General features: G+C 37.7%; 1 protein-coding gene across 1 annotated transcript; it reads left to right on the top strand.

Moving 5' to 3' along the window:
• Window positions 1–213: 213 nt before the first annotated feature.
• LOC106323630 lies at window positions 214–1,124 on the top strand. The gene is made up of 2 exons (XM_013761719.1): window positions 214–315; window positions 423–1,124. The coding sequence occupies exons 1-2, from the start codon at window positions 214–216 to the stop codon at window positions 1,122–1,124; spliced, it is 804 nt and encodes a 267-aa protein (XP_013617173.1).
• Window positions 1,125–10,441: the final 9,317 nt, after the last annotated feature.

The raw sequence follows: 10,441 nt of genomic DNA, 5'->3' as shown, positions 1-10,441 counted from the left end.
TGGGGTGGCACAGAAACGAAGAGAAGTATTGCTAAAGTGGCATGGAAGACTGTGACTCTCCCTAAGATTGAGGGTGGCTTAGGTCTTCGAGATATTGGTTGATGGAACAAAACGCTCTATCTCAAGCTGATCTGGAAACTATTCACAGCTAAAGACTCGCTATGGGCATCTTGGGTAAAGGAGTACCGAATAAAAGGAGCAAACTTCTGGGCGATGGATGAAACAAAATGTTCATCATCTTCCTGGCGATCTCTGCTTTCTCTTCATGGTCTAGCTGCAGTGTTTCTAAAGGCAAGGGTGGGTAATGGTCAGCAAGTAAGCTTTTAGTATGATCAGTGGACGCCCCTTGGACCTCTTATTAATCGATTTGGTGATCTAGGCCCGTGAGACTGCAAATTCATGAGCGAGCTTCAGTTGCGCAGGCTTGTAACAGCAATGGATGGCTTCTTAGAGGAGCCCGATCTCCGGCTGAAGAGGAGCTTCACACACACCTCACCACCATTCCTCTCCCCTCGCTAAGCTCCACAGAAGACTCTTACGTATGGGAGATAGATGGAAATGAGTTGCAGAACTTCTCCACAAGCAAAACGTGGAGCATGGTGAGAAACAGGGCTTCGGAGCAGAACTGGACTCTGAACATTTGGTTCAAAGGTCACATCCCGAGACACGCCTTCACAACCTGGGTGGCGCATCAGGATCGTTTACCTACCAGATCAAGACTAGTTGATTGGGGCATGAAAATCCCTTCATCTTGCTGTCTCTGTAGCTTGGCGGATGAGAGTAGAGACCATTTGTTCCTCCAATGTGAGGTAAGTGAAGCAGTTTGGGCATCTGTGCTGGTCCGACTCGGATATTCCCACTGGGGGTTCCACACTTGGACTGCCTTCTCGGAATGGATGAGTTTTCGAGACACGGTAGTGAGCTTGACACTCAAGCACATGGTTGCTCAAGTCACCATATCAACGCTCTGGACAGAGAGAAACAACCGGCTGCATGATGGAGTGTCTCAGTCGCCTGCGGTTATCTTCAAGAGAATCGACCGCATCATCCAGGACGCAATTCTTGGCAGAAGGAATACTGATCTGTTCCGGCCTCTGATGCAGGAATGGTTCAGATATGAGTAGCTATCTATATATCTTAGAAAGTTTTGCTGCTAGCTTAGCTTTGTTTATTTTTTGCCAAGGCTAACTTAGCACAGTTTTTCCCCCTTTTTGTAAATCTGCAAATTATATGAAATTCACATTTTGGCAAAAAAAAAAATGTATGTGACTGTACATGTACTATTGGCATCTATGCGAGTATGTAAATGTGATCTTTCTTATCTTGCAAAAAGCTAAAAGGAAAAAAAAGGATTTATGCATTTTTCTTGAGATATTTGATTTCTTCACCTAAACCCTTAGCCTGAATTCACGTCTAAGTTCACAATGCTACCAACAGTATATATAGAAACACTAATCCGTCCAATTTTTTCAAACCCTAATTCTCTTGGTAAACCAATTTCACCCAAAATAAGTAGACAATAATACATTGATCATGTAGTACACAAACAAACATCATTTTGGTCGGATGTTTCCTAAAGTTCCTCTGAGCACTTCATTGGAGAAAATCATTTGCTATCAAAATGTATTCCACTGAAGTGTTTGGGGGAACTCCTGGACTCATCCGGTATTTTATATTAGGTGGACTAAGTTTGGTTTAGACTCAATCCGATCCAGAGCATAGACAAACATAATCACGGCTTTAGGTTGCAGGTTTTGTTTTGTCAAGCTAATCCTGTGGGAAACATTTTTGAATATATTTTCAACATAAGCAAAAAAAAATATATACAAGGTGACCGTTTAGATTTACGTGTGTCCCTCCAGTGACGTTTGGCTTTCCCGACATACATCAACTTGTTTTACCGAACAAATTATATCTTGTAAGATTTTGTAATGTGTACCATATTGGCTAAAGGCTAATCAAGACAAAGAATTAAACATAAAATAGTGAATAAGTTTACCTTTGTTGAATTGCTTTTATTTGTTTTCCTCAGGTTTGTCGATCAACTATCACTGCTATAATTCTGCTACCTTGATAACTCTACTGTATAGCAAGTCGACATGAGAGTAGCCTCCATTATTATTTACCTATCTCGCCATGGTTAATTTTTGCCTTTGTAATGTGTTTAAATTTGTATTTCACACAAAGTAAATGTTTATGTTTGTAAATGAAATAATAAAAATAGTTTATTTTAAGGATTTTGTGTTAGTTGGGAAAATTTGTATGGGTGAAATAATCGGAATTTAGGTTACCTATAATATTTGTCTCATAGGGGTTCTTAAAATGGTTAATGTTAGCCGGGTGGGAATCATGACCGTCATGCAAACGATAGAAGGGATCTTAATACAACTAGCATGAAGAAAATAAAGTTTTTTTTTTCTAAAGACCTTAGTTAGGTTCGTTCTGTTACTAAATTTGGAAAAAGTGTAAGTGTGAATCGTCTATGGATAATAAGTTCTACAGTTAAGAAGATTTGGTTGATTAAGGAAATAAGAAATCAGTTTTGAAAGTCAATTGGTTTGTGAAGCCTTCCATCATGGATTTTGGAATTTTCATATCTCTTTGTTATGAATTGCTTAGATATGTCTGAGTAGTTCTTCTTGTTAGATTTAGGGTTCAGATATTCATGAGGGATTAACCCAAAATATAGAACTGCTAAGTGTCAAGATATGAATCAACTAAACTGTTCTTAATGCATATGTTATAGAGTAGCTAACTAAGACCTTGCCTATAGATATTAGGGCGCAAGCGGAAGCTTGGTTCTCTATCTGAAATAGTTTAGATTGTGCTAGGATTGCTAGAAACAAGCGGAAGCTGATTTAGTTTAACCTAGTGAACACGTCAAAACCGTGCGTAACGCTCTCTGGAAGGAACGTCGATTGACAACTCACTAGTTGCATCGATCAACGGGTTGAAAGGTGTATCGATCGACACCCCGTTGTTGGAATCGTTCGACACTTTCTCAGGGCCAACAAGCGACAGCTGAGGTCCTAGATCCGGCGATAGATAGTTTAAATATACAGAAGTTGATCGACTATTCTTATTGTTTGAGTTCTAGAATATCCATATATATGCTTAGTATCTATATCTCTATAATCCCGATTGACTGAATAGAAACCCTAAGTCTAACGCTTTCGACATCTGTTTTAAAACTCCAATCAATCGACCGAACAATTTCTTGTTCACCCCTGATCTTTACTGCTTTAAACCTATTTGCCTAGCTTAACTACATAACTAGATAGATCTATTGTGTGCCTTAGCTCCCTGTGAATTCGATCCCTAAGTGCAACAACTTGACCTCTTATTTGAGAGAGTAAATCACTCCCTAGGGTAATTTGAGTGATATCAAATTTGGCGCTGTTGTCGGGGAGCTTCGATCGCCATTAGATCATATTTAGTTAGGTTTAGTCTAGGTTTTTGTTACTTGTAAAAACTGATAAAAAAATTTCTTGTCTTTTCAGGTGCATGCCCAGCAGTACCAGAAGAAACAAGGAACATACACTTCTCTTTTCAGATCCTGCTCGCCTAAAACGCACCATCCGCAAAGGCAAACGTACCGCATCGATCGACAACAACACTTGCTCATCGACCGACGCTCGCCTTCCACCGTCAACCGAGACTACTCTTTCGTCGACCGCACATACCCACCCGACATCGATCAACATTTCATCTCGGACATTGATCGATATTGAGCCGCGAAATATGGTTGCGACACTAGTTCTGATTCAGGACGCGATTGGAAACCTACATGACCAGGAGGGTCATATACGTAATGTAGCAGGTCAGAAGATAGATGATCAGGGGGGGCTGTGATCCATGATACTGATGATGATATTGCAGCTGCTCAAGCTGTAGAAAAGGCTGCTAGACCGAGGACATTATCTGATTATAACATGTCAGATCAGTACTACGAGAACATATCTGCCATCCGTCCTCCAGCCATACAGAGGCAAAACTTTGAGTAGAAGCCTGAGTATATTGTACTCGTGGGACAGACACCCTACTATGGGTTATCACACGAGCATCCTATGGACCATCTGGAGAGGTTCTTGGATTTAGTTTCTGCTATCAAAGCCAATGGAGTCCTTGAGGGCTATCTGTTTTGCAAGCTCTTCAAGTATTCACTTGCTGGAGAGGCTTTGCACTGGCTTAAGCAACTACAGCCAGGATCTCTTACATCCTGGGCCGACATCAAGAATGCATTCTTATGCCATTTTTTTGATGAGGCACGTGTTGAAGACTTGGGGAGTAAGATTCCTACATTCACACATGAGCCTACAGAGTCATTCAAAAGCTCATGGATAAGATTCAAGTCATATCTTAGAGATTATCCACACCATGGATTCAATGAAGTGCAGCTGCTAAGCACTTTCTTAAGAGGCATCCAACTGGCATATCAGATGGCTCTAGACTCAGCTAGTGATGGAAATTTCAACACTAGGAATCCAGAGGAGGCAGTGAGACTTATTGAGAACTTAGCATCCAGTAACTGCACCAAGAAAACTGATTTCGAAAGAAAAAAATTGGCCCCTGCCCTAGGGAAGGAGCAGTTGGAAGATGTTAAGGCTAAGCTGGATAGTGTTCACAAGCTTCTCAAAAAGCAAGTCAGCTTTCCAGAGGATGTAGAGGCTGTAGATGTCGACAGTGACGTGGACGAAGAGGAGGATGTGAACTTCATCAATGGTTCAGGCTTTCATAATCAGAGGTCTGGAAATCAGAGTGGATACAGAAACTCCTATAACAACAGCCAGAAGAGTGCATACAACCAGAATTCACAGTACCAGAAACCCTTCAGCAGCAACTACAACAGTAGCAACAAAGCTTATGGAAGTTCTTTCTACCAGAATCCACCACCGCAGACTCGAGAGAGCAAGATAGAATCCATGCTTAATCAAGTTCTTGAGGGTCAGCAGAAGTTGATAGTGAATTTCAATGGAAAGATAGATGATATCTACACAGAGTTGAACTCAAAGTTTGAGTCTCTGAACACACATGTGAGGAAGTTAGAGACACAAGTAGTTCAGACAGGAGACACTATTAAAAGATATGAAGCCTTCATGAAGGGTAAAGGAGATGATTCTTTGAAGCACCACGTGAATGCCATCATGGATGATGATTTCTTGCAAGTGGTTAAGGAGGAGAAGCTTCAAGAGGGAGATTTACAGGTCGAAAGTTCCATGAGCTTCGGTAGTTTACATTGGTGTCGACCGACGCCAAGCTGCGAACATCGACTGACAGAGACAGACGAACATCAATCAATATCAGGTTCTCCACATCGATCGACAGAGGAAGTTGCACCATACACGACCGTCAGAATCCTAACTCACGAGAAGTTCGCAGCTAAACACCCTCATCCACCCATAGCCTTACGTATCAAGAAGTCGGACATCGATCGACACCAGGAGCCAGCCGCCAATCGACAGCCAGACTCAACCGATGATCAACACAACTCATCCAGCATCGATCGACGACCACTTCTGACATACCGAGCGAAGTTACAAAAGATAGATGTAGCACGCCTGAATGCACTCAGAAACCCATCTCAACCTTCAGAACACATTGCAGAAAACTTTGAACAACATTTAGATGACACAGCAGAGCCTATGCAAGTTGATCAGACTTCTGAGAGGAGAACCTTGAGGTAAAGAAATGAAAAGGTTCCTAAGCATCTCAAGTGAGGAGTCAATGAGAAGGAGATGGATAACTTCACTAAAGAGTTCTCAGGATACCCTTGGACAAGCCGTTTGAGGAGACTTACTTTATCCACAGGTTGTGGATGTTCTTCAGAGAGACCAAGGAAACTGAGCAGGACATACATAGGATCTTCAATCAGATCAGAGAAAAGATGAAGCAGAGAATTACACTGAAGAAGAAGAGTGATCCTGGGAAATTTGTAGTGCCATGTTTGGTTAAGGGCATTGAGTTTCCATGTGCGTTGTGTATTACAGGTTCATCAGTCAGCATACTACCCAATGTAATGGCATATCATCTCGATCTGAAGATAGAGCCTTCAGAGGATTCATTCACTTTTTTGGATCATTCTACGAGGAACTCAGGAGGATTCATCGGAGATCTAGAGGTGCAGAGTGGCAATGCACTAGTTCCAGTTGACTTTGATGTCCTGGAAAACAAGCAGAACAAGAATCATTTTTTATTACTTGGGAGAGCTTTCATGGCTATTTTAGGAGCGGTTTGCAACATGCAGACTAATCAGTTGTGTATAACACTGATAAATCCTGATGTCTACTTTGATCTAGTCAGAATTGTGAAGCCACAGACTTCGAACACTAGACTTAACACATGATCCACTGCAGCATGCCACTGCAATTTTGAGGATGAATACGAAACAAAGTATTCAGGATCGATCGATAGCGGGACTCCACTATCGATTGGCTGTTCAACTACCGATCGACAGCATGTCCAGAGAATAGATCGACAGCAGTCCTGTGAATAAGACCTTCGCTTTGCCAGCACACTGCTATCCGCGCTTTGATGTTGCTACCCAGCCTCAGACATCGATTGATTACCACTATGGTGATACGATCAGCAGACAAGGCGACTATTCTATTGGCAGTTGGGCAGATGATAGCCTTCATGAGAGCTTCGCAGTAGACACTGAACTACCAGAGATGAAATCTGATGATTATGACGAGGACTACCATAGAGAGAAGAACATTTTGTATCGTGGTCTTTCCATTGATGATAGAGGACTTCTCCATACATCGTTTGCAGATGCGACGTCAACATCGATCGACAGCAGCACCAATCCATCGATCGACGATCAATGCATACATCATTTATCTCCACCAATGCATACATCATTTATCTTGGCAAACATCCGATATCCTGGTTTTCCAAGAAACAGAAAGGTGTTGCCCGCTCATCAACTGAAGCTGAATATTTGTCGGTGGCTAATACTTCAGCAGAGCTTTGCTGGATATGTTTTCTTCTAGTGGAGCTTGGCATAAACATAAATGGACATTCAGTCATCTATTGTGACAATGTTGGAGCAACCTATTTGTGTGGTAACCCTGTTTTTCACTCAAAAATGAAACACTTGGCACTTGACTATCATTTTATAAGGAATCAAATCACATCAGACATACTACGGGTGGCTCATGTTTCTTCAAAAGATCAACTTGCCGATGCTATAACCAAATCTCTTGCACATGCTCAATTCACTCAAGTGTCTTCCAAGATTGGTGTTCTTCAAGCACCTCCATCTTGAGAGGACATATTAAGAAAAGAAGATACTCTCATTACTCCTGTATATTCTTTACAATCGTTGTATATTAATCACACATATACTCCCATATAATGGCTTCTTTGTATTGTATAAATATGTACTTAACAGCATCAATAAGAATCATCCTTTACATTCCATACCATATGTTGATATCTTGAAGGGCAAAGGTACATGTGACTCCTGCCTTTGTACCTTATCAATCGATGTATCCAATAGCCACCTTATGCATATCCTAAAACTTTCTTTCTTCTCTTTTACCCAATTTAACAAAGGAATCATCAAATTTTAGATTCTTATCGAAACGTGTGCAAAAAGTTGTGTACAACCGAACCGAGGACGAACCTGGTCTATGTTTTGGACCTGATGAGAAGACATTGAAATAAGAAAAATATTTTCAACAGAAAAAAAAACATTTGCGACTAATTTTCGATAATATCTTTGCTTTTGATAAACGTATATACTATACTAAAGGCAGGTCCGCGCTACGCGCGAAATTCAATATATCAGTTTTTATGAAATATATAATTTTGTGTAAATTTTTTTCTATGTTCAGTTGTTTGTAAGTGTGATTATGCTAAATGAATGAGATTGAGTTTTCAATTACCATAATTCTTTTTTTATGTCAGAATATCTAATACTGTGGAAAATAAAATTTTAACTTTAAGGTAATCTTAGTCACTAAAAATATAATTGTAGTTGTTTAGGACAATGTCATTGCTACTATTAGTACTTGTCGTTGTTTTTTTATATTTATATTATATTTGAAGATTTATTTTTGCTTTATATTATGTCAGTAATTTGCTAGAGATAAACTAAAGAAAATGTAAAACACACCAAATAAACGGAGGAATAGTATGCTTTGATGATTATATATTTATACTTACATAAAATTTTAAACTGGCTATAGAATATTACGAACAAACATAACTTATACGACCAGTACAAAAATATTATAAATCAACAAAATACATATTAAACTAACTATTATTTTAAAATTATTTTATTATGCTATAGTACAGATTAGTTAATAGAATAACTATATATAATTTTCGATATTTGTATTAAAATTCTTTGTAAATCTAAAATATGAATATATTAACATCTCAAATTGATAGTAAAAGAAAACCTTTCTTATAAATTATTTTATCTAATCTTTAAATATTAAAATTAAGAATATATTTATAAAATTGTGATAATAATATTTCTGAAGTTCAAAACATAACTTTTAAAAAATTAAGTAAGATAATTAATGTACACAAATTTAAATTTTTTTATAAAACTAAAATTATCTAGTTTGTGGATATAAATATAATTTCTGTATAAATATTTTTTTGAGGATAATATTACACTCTAAACTAAACCCAGTTAATATGAATTGCATTCACATCCAAAATGTGTAATTTTCCTATATATTTGTTTTAGTTTCAAAATCATAATAATCCCCCTACAATACACTACATCTATTTATTATTATTATTTTTTTCCTCAGACTAAAAACTAAAATATATTATAAGCACTTTTTTTTTCTTTTTATTCTAATCCACTATTAAAATATGTAACAGAAATCGAGTACTATTTTGTATCTGTAAACATACGTGTTTAATATATATGCATAAACATCCTATACAATCAATACTAACAAACATATAATCTCTTAATAAGAATACTTTTCAATGATCCAAAAAAAAATAACTTTTGGATGTTTTAAAGATACATAAGCAGAACGAACCCGATGTTAGGCGGCGTTGGTAATGTTAGATGCGCTCGTGACTGAACAAGGATGACGACGTCTTATGTTACTCCACTTATATGCATGTACTCCAGCCTTTCTTCTGTTTTATCTCTTGACCATAACTAAAAATTGTTTTAAAAAGATCTTAGAGTATTGTCAGGATATGTAGTGGCTGCGATGGATCTCTATATATACATATAAGCGCTTATTGATGTGCATTAAAGTGTCAATTACATAATACTTGTATGTATAGAAATACGAAGAGATATATGCATTTAACAAAGTGATGTATTTTGAATGCAGGGACACGTGGCGTGACGACAGCCTTCGACTTTCTGACGTGGTATCCTATGTGGATAGTCTAGGAGCAAAGAAAACTCTTCTTTATATAGATAGATAGATAAACATCTAATTTTTTTTCCTCTGTATAATTAAATAACCAAAAGGCTGCAAATTACAAAAGAACCCAAAGTCCAGAAAAGAAAAACTAAAGGCCCAAACGCAGAGCCCAGACAAAATAATCGCCCAAAGAGAGAACGTTGCCACAATCCAGTTTTCTCCACGCATTGAACTATTTGAACAATATATATACTAAAAGTTGGATCAACTCTACCCGAAACTCATATATGATATAAATTACCGTTCATTTTTCTATTGGTGATGAAACTATATGTCCATAGATGATTGATATTCTGCTTCTTTTTCAAGTATCTTTAAGAAATAAATTATGAGATAACTTTTTTTTTCTTTTGAAACACAAATTATGAGATAACTAAATTAACTTAAGTTTAAATGATTATTAAAAAGTGCTAAACAATGAATTCAAGTTATTGTGCCAAAAACACCAGAGCGACCAATTTTATATTCTGATACAAAAGTGTGCAGAGTTTTATTACAACCCTAGACTATTGTTACCCAATTTATTTCCCTCCAAACTTCTAACCTCATCAATATACTTTCCATTCTTATAAGTTTCATTACTAAACGACATATAATTTTCAATTCAAACTAATTCCACATATTTATTTGAAATTATAAAATTGTGTTTCGTTAACTCAAATAGCATTTTGAGAATTTAGTGTTACTAAGATCTGACCCAAAAAAAAATTTAGTTCGGTTTAAATCATTTGTTTGGAGTATCTAGTAGTTTAGAATCCATTCAAGAACCAAGGAAAATTTAGTTCGGATCGAAATTAGCTTGGTTTCATTTTGGTTCGTTTACGAGTTCATTCAAAAAGTAGGGGTGGGCGTTCGGGTATCCGTTCGGGTTCGGGTCGAGTATTTCAGATTTTCGGGTATTTCGGTGTAGAGGTGTAGAACCTGTTCGGGTACTTCTATACTTCGGATCGGGTTCGGGGATTTTTTAGTTCGGATTCGGTTATTTCGGATCGGGTTCGGATATTTAGATTTTGAAAAAAAAAATT

The sequence above is a fragment of the Brassica oleracea genome, chromosome C2 (genome assembly GCF_000695525.1).
Source record: "Brassica oleracea var. oleracea cultivar TO1000 chromosome C2, BOL, whole genome shotgun sequence".
Classification (NCBI taxonomy): Eukaryota; Viridiplantae; Streptophyta; class Magnoliopsida; order Brassicales; family Brassicaceae; genus Brassica; species Brassica oleracea.
The sequence above is the reverse complement of the archived record's forward strand: the minus strand, read 5'-3'. Positions and strand labels throughout refer to the sequence as shown.

What these genes read in the sequence shown, in the direction of transcription:
- LOC106323630 (XM_013761719.1), top strand. Translation starts at nt 214, where the DNA reads ATGGATGAAACAAAATGTTCATCATCTTCCTGGCGATCTCTGCTTTCT. An exon ending in GGGTGGGTAATGGTCAGCAA is followed by an intron (nt 316 to 422) that starts GTAAGCTTTTAG and finishes TCAGTTGCGCAG; the next exon opens with GCTTGTAACAGCAATGGATG.